The sequence below is a fragment of the Halichoerus grypus genome, chromosome 14 (genome assembly GCF_964656455.1).
Source record: "Halichoerus grypus chromosome 14, mHalGry1.hap1.1, whole genome shotgun sequence".
NCBI classification, from domain to species: domain Eukaryota; kingdom Metazoa; phylum Chordata; class Mammalia; order Carnivora; family Phocidae; genus Halichoerus; species Halichoerus grypus.
The window spans coordinates 90,176,584-90,187,469 of record NC_135725.1 but is presented as its reverse complement, the minus strand read 5'-3'; the positions used below and the strand labels follow the sequence as shown (position 1 = coordinate 90,187,469).

The 10,886-nt window shown below is 46.1% G+C and overlaps 1 protein-coding gene across 1 annotated transcript in view; it reads right to left on the bottom strand.

Moving 5' to 3' along the window:
* Positions 1 to 767: 767 nt before the first annotated feature.
* Positions 768 to 10,886, bottom strand: part of GTF3C4 (general transcription factor IIIC subunit 4) — a 23,470-nt gene continuing 13,351 nt past the window's right edge. The window contains exons 4-5 of the mRNA XM_078061969.1: positions 8,201 to 8,289; positions 768 to 6,710 (exon numbers count right to left, since the gene is read on the bottom strand). Of these exons, the coding sequence (XP_077918095.1) occupies positions 6,646 to 6,710; positions 8,201 to 8,289 (154 nt within the window). The 3' untranslated portion in view covers positions 768 to 6,645. The remainder of the gene's footprint in view (positions 6,711 to 8,200; positions 8,290 to 10,886) is intronic.

Below are 10,886 nucleotides of genomic sequence, written 5' to 3'. Positions count from 1 at the left end.
GGCCGCCGCCCGCTTGCCCTCCTGCACTCTCGTTCCTGCCGCTCCTCAAACCTGCCTTCCCCGCCCTTTAGAATCTCCTCTAGTGCTGGTCTGCTGGTGATGCGTCATTTCCTACTTTTGCCTGAAAACGTCACTTTCATCCTTAAAGGCCATTTTTGCGGCGTTCCGCCTTCTAGGGTGGTGGCTCCTTTCTCGCCCCGCGTTAGCGTCTGCAGCCTTCCCACTGTGCCCGTCGCCGTCGGGAAGTCCTCCTTGGGGTCTTACTACTGCTCCTTGCAAGGGAACTTGTCTTTTTTCTTTGTTTTCAAGTTTTCCCTTTGCCTTCGACTTTGAGCAGTTTCACTATTACTCTGAGGTGCTAAGTTATTCGGTTTCTCATCCTGTTCCGGGTCCAGCTTTCCTGGTGGCTCCGTAGGACCGAGTTACAGGTCCATCCCTGCGGAAACCCCGGATCCGCACTTCATTTAGGAACTCGCCAGACACTATCTAAAGGACACTGTTGAGAACATGTGGCTTAACGTACTACTGACGCTCTCCTGCTGATTTCCCCTTACATTCCTCACCCCGTGTTCTGGAATAAACCGAAGGCACACTGCACTGATTCTGACGGAGTTCCCACTGGCCGGTTCCCTAACGTCCGTAGCTCCTTCCGCCCCCGCTGCTCAGGCCTGGGCCTTACTTACCTTGGCTGCTGATGGTCTCGGCCCTAAGGCGGTTTCTAAACTTTGCTACAAACCACGTGCACCTGGTAAGATATGCAAACAATATACAAATAGTTCTGTTATTTATTTATTTTGAATAAGAAAGTGACCAAGAGGCTACCAGTGGCTCTGCATACAAACACGACACATTCGAGGTGACCCCACGCTTACAGAACATGACGCCATGTGTTGCATCCCACAACGGCACTGGCCGTCCCAGCAACCTGACTGGACTCTGAGCACTAGAACCATATGAGCCATGGAGGGGTATCCAAAATGGGGAAAAGTGAAAAACCAGTGATCTTTCATTAACTGGAAAATTGGCCAACCAGCTAACTGGTAAAGAAACTGAGTACCTGTTACCGTTTTCTTTAGCGGTAACTCAAGTAAGATTCCCCACGGGGCCGTGTATGGACACTCGCACCCCCTCCAAAATCTCCATTTCATTTTTTCTATAATTTCCACTTCAAACGTTTTCCAGCAACCTTTGTCCTAAGTATTAAATAAAAGCTCAGGACACTGGTGAAGGATCTTCAGGGAAAGAAGGCTAGATAGTGCTAAGGATATGGCATGGTCCGGTTCAACCCAGGACACTCCGTTCAAACCCAAGAAGGAATCTGGCCCTCCTCGGGCAGGTCCTTAGTCTTTGTGGTTTTGAATGTGCTGGAAGAAGGGAGCCATGCTCCATCTTAGAGGTGGCAGGAAGTCACTCATTCTACGCACCGGGAGCACCTGCTCTCTGCAAGGCACTTTACGTTAGGTGCTGCAGGGGCTACCAGGATGAAGCAGACAGTTCCTGCCCTCGAGGAGCTTACAATCTAATAAGGAACACTATGTACATATATACAGTGCAGACAGGCAGCCAACTTTACCGGGGGCGGGGTATTCCAAGGAAAAGGTATTCTTATTCGTAAAAGTTTTATTTAAACACCAAAAGTCTAAAACACACCACCTAATCAGATGGTAAGAATTAAGAAACTATCTCCTTTCTATACCTTAAGCTTTTAGACGCCCGTTCTTTTTATTTAAAAAAATGTCCTATGTAAACATACATATAATTCAAAGCTGAGCACAAAGATTAGCACAGGCATTGGGTAAACATAAAATATCACTATACACAACACACTTCGTTTTCTATACAGTCTTATTTCTGTATAAACAGGTTTGATATTCATGTTCCCTTCATAAAGTACAAATCTGAGTCAAAGTCTTGAAAAAGACCTAATAATCCATTTTTGCTTTTCATTTTGCATTCGTACCAAAACCAAACTGCCCTAACCCCCACCAGCCTGTTCGGCAAATGTGAAACGGATAAAGTAGGAAGTGCTCAAGCCGTCACCACCTCTTACGTGGTCCAGTCCGACCACCTGACAGGGTCTTTCTATGCAAGTAACAGGAGTTCATGACGGTGAGGTGAGCCAATTTTGACTGCAGAGATCAACAAGATTTAGAGTTCTGCAATTTAAATCTTCCCCAACCCACTGACATTTCACCTGGACAGCCTACACCTTTATGCTGGCAGGAGAGCATCATCTTTCCTTTTTTTCAATTCCTGCCACGCCTGGGATGAATGGCACCCCCAAGTTGGAAATTCATATAATATTGCTCTGAATAAGCTCACTGACTAGGACCTCAGACTATATTAAGACCCCCCCCCCCCCGAGTATAATTATAACAAAAAATGCAAGATAAGAAAAGCTGAATCACCTAATCAGATGAAGAGGTTGGGGGAGTCCTACACCAAAAGGACTAACTTCTTTATAGGATGTTTTTATAGTCATTCCCCCATTAAACTGATTGGTGTCCCCGGCAAGTTTTCAGAAACAGCCCTGTTCTAAAACAAAGGACACATGCAAATGGGAGGCTGCATCCCGTCTACCAGACTCGGCCTGGCTTCAAGTCCTGATACTGATTTTTATCAGCACCTTGGAAATGAGCTCCCCATCTTCTGAAAAACCCTGCTTTTTCATCAGGATAGTGATGCTACAGTACTTTAGATCATTAGAAGCAACTCTAGATTCTGCAAATTGGACCTAATTCAACTTAAGGAGAGTCAGATTTCACCTGCTCTATAATCATTTTAAATAGACGTGAAGATCTTAACTCCAAGAACCGTTTTCAGCTTCCAGAAAGAGCAGTTCCAAGTTTACTAACTATGAGATCTGAGACACAGCTTACTCTGCTTGAAGCTGCCGATACTTGCGCTAATAATGAAAATGAAAACGCTTCAGTTAGATATTTTAGAGGCATTTTTAAAACGGACAACCTGGAGGGGAAAGGTTCGATTCTCCAGACACCCTGTAGTCGTCCTGAACTGTTCAACTCCACCCACACAGGAAGGAAGCGTCTGAGCCTAACAGTATATCGGGACCCATTACTACAGGAGCCACACGAAGGCCCACCACAGTGCATGGTGGGCTAACTGAAGACGTTCATTGATTTCTCTGGCTATTGGCTGTTTTTGCTGCCCCGTCTCTAAAAAGAAAAAGGGCAGGATCTACCTTTCCCTTAAAAAACAGTCTGGCTGACTTAACCAGCAGTTTTGCTTGTCAGGGATGTTGTTGGCTTGGGGAGGGCGGCGGGTAGTGGCGAGGAGCTCCAATTTAGCAGACTCTGGCCCCAAAGGCCAGCCAAGAGTTACTGAGCACTCTGCCAGGGAAATTAAGAGTTTTGAAGAAAACTGGATATAATTTACCAAGTTAACAACCAACACTCTTACCATTAGAGAGAAAAATCACTGTGCTATCGTCTCTTTTAGGAAGGGAGACCTACTGTGTGATGTAATTTTTAGAAATTTTATCACTGATCTACTGTTCTTTCAAACATGAAATCTGCTAGCTCTGGACATGTCCTGAAGCTGAGAAAAGAAGAGGAAGGGAAATCAAGAGGACCTCACCAGGAAGGAAAAGCAAGAGAGAGTAGAGGGGTCAGGAGCGAGCAGGCTGAACAGGGCCTGGGATGGTAATCTTGGTTTCATTCCAGGAGCTGCGGTAATTCACCAAACTCTGAAGCAGTTTGTCTTTAGCTGCCAGGGGGGCAGGTATTTCGTAAAACCAGCACTGTGTTCCTCTTAACAAGCACCAATAAGCACCAACTTCTGCTTCTTAGCTGATAGTGTTGTAATTACAACAAAATATTTTTATATTTATTACCCTTTAACGTTCCTTTCACCTAATTAACCTGTGACACTCGCGAATAGGTCCAACCCACATGCTTCCACATTAACATCCCCAAAACCTTCTTAGAGAGAAGCAGAAAGATGTCACACTCAACCACAAGCTTCGCCAGTGGTTCTAATAACTCCTGACACTGAAAAATAATTGGTAGTTTTGGCAGATGTAATAGTAGGTAGAGACTGCTTGAAGTCTGGGTGGTGGACACATGAGGATTTCAGAATGAGTATCAAGCATAACAAGCTATCAATTTCTTATCTGGAGTAATGGGGACAAACTAACCCCAGGCAGAGAAAGCGTGATACAGGTGTGGATATCAGAGTCCCCGAATGCAACCGTGTTGTAGCTGAGAAGGTCTAACTGCTTAGTCTTTGCTCCCGACTCCCAGGCAGCACGGCAACTTGGCCTCTACCGTTTCTGCCGCTTCTGAAACCGTTCTTACAGTGACAGCGGAGATAAACTTGAAATCCACGAAACAGATCAGGCACATTTTAGGAAGCGTGGAGGGCATGACAAGTTTAAGCCAGGAGAGGCAGTGAGCTGGAAGATTCCGGGTGTCACCCCTGCTTTCCCAAAGTCCCACTGACTGGCACTCCGTCATCAGGTGCATGGACCCTTAGTGAAATCAGAAGCCGGCTGTGTGTACGATGCTGCCATGCACGAGGGGGGCGGGCAGGAGAAGGGGGAGGCCTCCCCACTCCGGGCACAGAAACTCAGGCTGAGGTGTTGGGTGGATTTCAGAGTCTGAAGAATGCCTAGCCCCATGCAGAGAGAAGCCATGTTCTAGAAAAACAGTTGCCATGTTTATTCCTACAGAGACATACAAAATAATTCGGGAGACCCTTTTAGTTAACTGCCAAGAGGTACAGTTCCCCAAAAATGTACAACTGCTCTAAATAAGAACTTAATGTAAGTTTTAAATGGCAGCAGCACAAAATTCCCCAATAAGAACAACTCAAACACTGACCCTGATTAGGAACAAAGAATAAGTGACACTAAGCATCCCATGATTAGGACACTGTCATAATTCCTTGACATGATCTCCACGTTTACCGTCGTGGTTCCGGTGACGCGAGCAAGTGCCACCATACAACCTCGGAGCTGTGCTTCTCATGATTCTAATGCCACCCGCCCCTCTTTCTTGAAAACCAATTTAACGTGCTGGGCCCTAGAATCTGGGTCAACACTATTCTCAAAATGACCGAGATGAGAAAGATAAGCAGAAGACTCCAACAAATACAGAATTAAACCCAGAAGACAACACACGATTTGAATAGGAAACAGAAGACATGTCAGGCAGGCTGTTCGGAGGCCTGAAGGGCTCTCAGTGGCGGTGCCTGCGACCCCGCGGACACAGCGGCCTGTGGTCGTGTCCGGGAGTGTCCTGTCCACATGGCAAGTGTTTCTAAAGCAAGGACAAACGTCTTTCACTGAGGAATCACAACAAAGGCAGGAATAAATGTTGGAATAAAGGCAACACAGACAGCATGTAACAGGAGTGAGAATTTCACATTTTATACTCGCCATCCTCTTTCCCAGAAGTATGCACCATTTCCACACGCGTGCAGCACAGGCCTGTTGATTAGCACCAATCCCTAGGACGCTATTTTCGCAATCCAAGAACACTGTAATATCCGAATGTCCATTTTTAATTTTAGATTTTAAGACCAATTAATGCCTAATATCTCCTCTTAAAAGCCCACAGGAAAATACCTGTATTATAAAACATCAAGGACCCTTGCTGAGAAGAAATCCCCAGGCTCTCGTCGACGGAGCCGCACACAGCTGTGGCAGCGGACCACAAGCACCTCCAGGCTTGGGCTGCCCATCGCTTTCTGTAAGTTTTCTGGAAGTCTCTAGATGGACTGCACGTTCTTATAGAGGATACAAATGAAATGTCTGGACATGTCAACATTAAAAACACTGAAAGTTTTAGGGAGAAAATATTCTTTTTCTTCTATGTACAAATATCTCATCTGGGCTATGACAGTCAGTCGGAAGCAGGGAGGTGACACGGGTGAATGGGAGCCCCCGACATCCTGGACATATTAAGGAGTTAGGACTGGAAATCTGATAATGTGGGAGCTCATCAAAAATAAGTCACAGTTATTTACTTACAAGAATCACCTGATCTTTTGACACATTAAAACCAACTTTAGTCTTGGCCTCAACCTCTTAAAAATACAGTTTTATGAACATGGTTTCAGTACGCAGGAGAAACAAGAATCCGTGGGATACACATCTGGGGCTATCTGTGGAGAACCAAGTATCAGGACCAAGCGCTGTTTTAGACACTCGGAATGTCTGGGGGCACACCGAACACCAGTGACAGGTGATTTACACTCTGGGGAGCCACAAGGCAGTTCCAGATCAAGGCAAGCATTAAAGCCTAACTCGGTCCAGCAAGGCCCTTAGCCCAACTCTCTAGAAGAGACCATTCTGTTCCCAGAAAGGATAGGGCGTTCTTTTTGTTCAAGTTGCTTCAGTCAGAACACTTGAAAAATAAGTGTTCCTCACTGGGTAGGGAGTGGGGGGCTAGCGTTCCTCTCAAAATGACTTACAGTCTCTGCACTCAGTCGTTTTAAAGATCTCCTTCAGTCCCTGGAGATGGAGACTGTACTTCAGAAATGAGTTCCCAGGGCCCTATTTACACTCCTGAAGAGGGCCTTCCCACTCGAAGGCCAGGCTTAGCCAGCGCATCCCACGTCTTCAGGCCAGAGGGTATTTCCGCAACAGAGCATGCGCCCTTTCTAGCTCCCCACCACTGACGTTCAGAAGACAGGAGAATCGCAGAAAGGGCAGGGGCTTTGCAGTAACCTCTTAATCCAGTCAGGATCTGCGAGAGGAAGACAAGTGGCATTGAGTGTCAGCTTCAGAGAAGGCAGGCAGATGGGCTGAGCCCTAGCGGGGCTGCCGTGTAAAGGGACAGGCACCTGGGTCCGGCTCTGTGTTCTCAAAGCACTTGCTCCCACGTTCCAGACGAGGCTGGACTGAATCTGTGCTTCCCAAAGCTACGTGTGTGATGACATTTTCATCCCTCTGTGAGGGAACAGGAACATAAGGGTCATGAATCAGTGATTCATAAAGCTCAATTTATTCAGCTGAAAGGACTATACTTTGTTCCGAGATGATATCCTTCATACACTGTTAATGTGAAAATACTCTTTTATAAAATTACAGTAATGGTAATTTTTTAAATGCATGACTTGGAGCAGAACGTGAGTATCCTGGGTCGACACCTTCTCCCCTTTAAGAAACTCCCCTGGTCTGTGAGCGCCCCGTTCTACGACTGCCCTCCAGATCCCGCAGATTCTCTTCTCCCCCAAAACTGTATGTAGCTCAACTCAAAGTCAGTTGGCAGGTGTGTTTCTTTGATTCGTCTCGATCTTTTCCTGATTTTTTGTCTAAATAGCATACCGACTCTCAATCGCAGTGAGTGTTTAGGTATTCCCCAAATTTATTTCAAAATAATGCAGTAAGAGGAGAAAAATGAGTGGGTGACTATGGACGAAAACTAAAAGGCCATGAGCTTACAATGGCTGAAGTTGAATGATGGGCATATGAGGGTTTTTACACTCTTTTCTCTACTTTTGTATGTGATTGCATTTTCCATGGTAATAAGTTAGAACACAAGCTACCAACACTGACTTCTCAAAACGAGACAGCTTCAGCTGGTTTGGAGTAAATATAAAAAAAGGGGGCAGAGTTTTATGTGGAATGTTTTCTGTTTTAGTTCATCGAGACCATAAATTCCCCCCAAACATGTCTAGTTAGCTCATTTGGTTGGGGTGCGATGTGACTGAGCCTCAGGTCATGAATCTGACGTTCGTGTGACTATTTAAGTCACTAACTCCTGGCTCGTGTCTATGATCTTATTTCAAACTCATCATCTCAGAAATGTGGGCTCTGTCACCGGAGCTTTCAGGAAAGAGAATATAGACCAACCCGAAAAATCCCATCGTGGCTATTGGAAGAATGACCCCGAGTGCATATGCGAATATTCTGGCTTAGCAACGCTGTCCTTGTATACCTTATCATTTGCAGAATTTCTGTCCAAATATAATCTCTATCTGCCATCTAAAACAAGCTCTGACATTTTCTTGAATGAATGATCTGTCTGCAGGGACAGAAGAGCAAACTGCTGCCCTCCTTACGCACTAAAATGCAATGTGTACTTTCACACGACCTATTCCAATTCTCATTTTTTAATGAGTTGTGGCTTCATGATCATACTGTCAAGAGCAGAAGGAGCCTGCTGACGGTCCCCAGCGGCCTCAGACGAAGCAGGCTGGAGGCCGACCCTCCTGAGGCTGGGAGAGCACTCACCGTCGGGAGCTGGGTGGCGGGCGATGCTGTCGTGGAGCAGACACCTCCGGTATACCAAGCTCTGGCAGGACTGGTAGGTTAAGAAGCACCTGAGAGAAGACAGACTGTATCATCAGGAGGAAGCCACAGACAGGAACTACCAAACCACACACTAACCAGGAAAGCAGAGAAACAGTTCTCAAGCCCATGGCAACAGTGTAACCCTCTGCACAAAGCTGGCCAGACCCAGCCCACACTTAGGAAGGGCCGGCTGCTGAGCCAAGAGATACAAAGCTTCCAATCCAGTCACTGCAACTTCTTTTTTGGCCATTTGCAAGTCTGAGAAATAGTTTATTCTGCCCATGCTTTGAGTTTTTGACATGTTAAAAAAGATGAACGTGTATTATATGGAAAATGACTCTTGTATGTGATTTTTAAGATGAGGTATAAGCACTATCTTTAAGAGTCTGACAGTACAGTGGGAAAACCTGAAAGATACAGAAGACAAAATTAATGGTACAAAAAATGAGTTGGGACATGAACAAATGTTCACAGGCTCAGCTCCATCCTGTGACCACTCACCACTGGGCATCCACCGGGACCAGGCTAGTGAGGGAAGGTGAGATGCTAGGAGATGGTAGAGAGAGCATTGTGGGTTGTGTAGGTAAGGTTTCCCAAAAGATCACAGTTTTTCAGCTGAGTAACTAAGGAGCAGAGAAATACAGAGAGGAAGGGGGTGGGGGGAAAGAGTCCAAGTAGGATTACCTCGAGTAAAGACCTAGAAGAAAGGCTATACCTGAATGAGAGCAAGCACCCATTCTCACATGAAGAAATTATACCGAGACATTCTGGCAGTAAGTCCATCCAGCAAACATGAAGATCATTTCTGTGAAAGAACCCTTCGAGAGACAATGATGCATAGTGGTGACACATGGGAACTCTGGAGCCGGACTGCCAGGCTCTCAGCTCTGCCAATCACCATCTATATGACTCTGGGCAAATTATTCATCTCCCCCAGGCCCCACTTTCCTCACCTGTAAAAACAGAAACGATCGCAGTGCCCCCATGCATGCTTGTTGTGCTCAACAGATGTTAGATGTTATTACTACAAGCCTACTACTACTACAAACTTGCTTCCCATTCTTCCCCTAAAAATCAAATTAGAAAAAAGCATAAGAACACAGTAAAAATCAGAAGAAATCCAAATATCTATCAATAAGGAAGTAAATAACAGAACATCTATACTGTGAAAACCTCTACAGCCATTAAAAATGGGATCTGGGGGCACTTGGTGACTCAGTTGGTTGAGCGTCTGACTTGATTTTGATTCAGGTCATGATCTCGGGCTCGTGGCACCCAGCCCTGCGTCGGGCTCCATGCTCAGCAGGCAGTCTGCTCGAGATTCTCTCTCTCTGCCCCTGACCCTGTTCACACCACACCCCTATAAAATAATCTTAAAAAAAGGGGGGGGAATCTATGTAGTAATGTGAAAAAAATGTCCACAATATCTTGAGAAGAGAATTGTCAAGTTGTTAAGATAGGATGTGTAGTAGGGTGTCTGGGTGGCTCAGTCAGTTGAGTGGCCGACTCTGATTTCGGCTCAGGTCATGATCTCAGGATCTTGGGACTGAGCCCCAGGTCAGGCTCTGTGCTCAGCATGAAGTCTCCTTGAAGATTCTCTCTCTCTCTCTCTCTGTCCCTCTGCCTCTGCCCCTGCCTGCATGCTTGCTCTCTCTTTTGAATAAATCTTAAAAAAAAATAAAAGATAGGATGTGTAGCACAATCCTGTTTCTGTTAAAAATAAATTTAAAATATTAAATGGGTGGGGACACCTGGGTGACACAGTCAGTTGGGCATCTGGCTCTTGGTTTTGGCTCAGGTTGTGATCTCAGGGTCATGAGATTGAGCTGAATCGGGCTCTGCACTGACCGCAGAGTCTGCTTGGGTTTCTCTCTTCCTCTACCCCTCCCACTGAGTGCATGCACTCTCTCTAAAATAAATATTTTTTAAAAATTAAATGGGTGCCTACCATGAACCAGGCATTGTTCTAGGAATAGCTGTGAAAAAAAACAACAAAATTCCCTGTCCCCATGGAGCTTTCTCCTCCAGAGGAGAGGGAGAAACAAAAAGTAAAACATAGGCAGTGGTGATGGCTGCCTGGGAGGCCGAAAGGCAAAGAAAAGCGACGAGAAACACTGGGAGGGCAGGGGATGCCAGCAGGGTGTTACAGCTCTAGCTCTAGCATGGCCACGAAGGAAGGCCTAATCGATAAAGGGACATTGAGGAAGCCACGTGGACACCTGCTGGGAGAGCAATCCAGGCAGACACCCTGAAGTAGGAGGGGTGTACCTGAGGAACAATGAGGCCAGTGCGCTGAGAGTGAAGTAAGCAAGGTGGAGAAACATAGGAGATGAGATCAGAACGGGGACGGGGGCCAGGTTGTGTAGCTCTGATCACTAAAGGGGTTTTGGCTTTTACTCATCAGAAATGGGCAGCCTCTGGAGAGTTCTGAGCAGAGAGGGGTGGAATGGATGAAGTCTTAACAGGACCACAATTGTGGCCACGTTGTGTACAGACTGGAAGGGGCAAGGAAGGCAGCAGGAGCACCTGTGGGGAGGGAACTATAATAATCTGGGCAAGAGAAGATAGTGTCTCGCACGAGGACTACAGAGGTGGAGGTAGCGAGAAAAGGCTGGATTCAAATTTG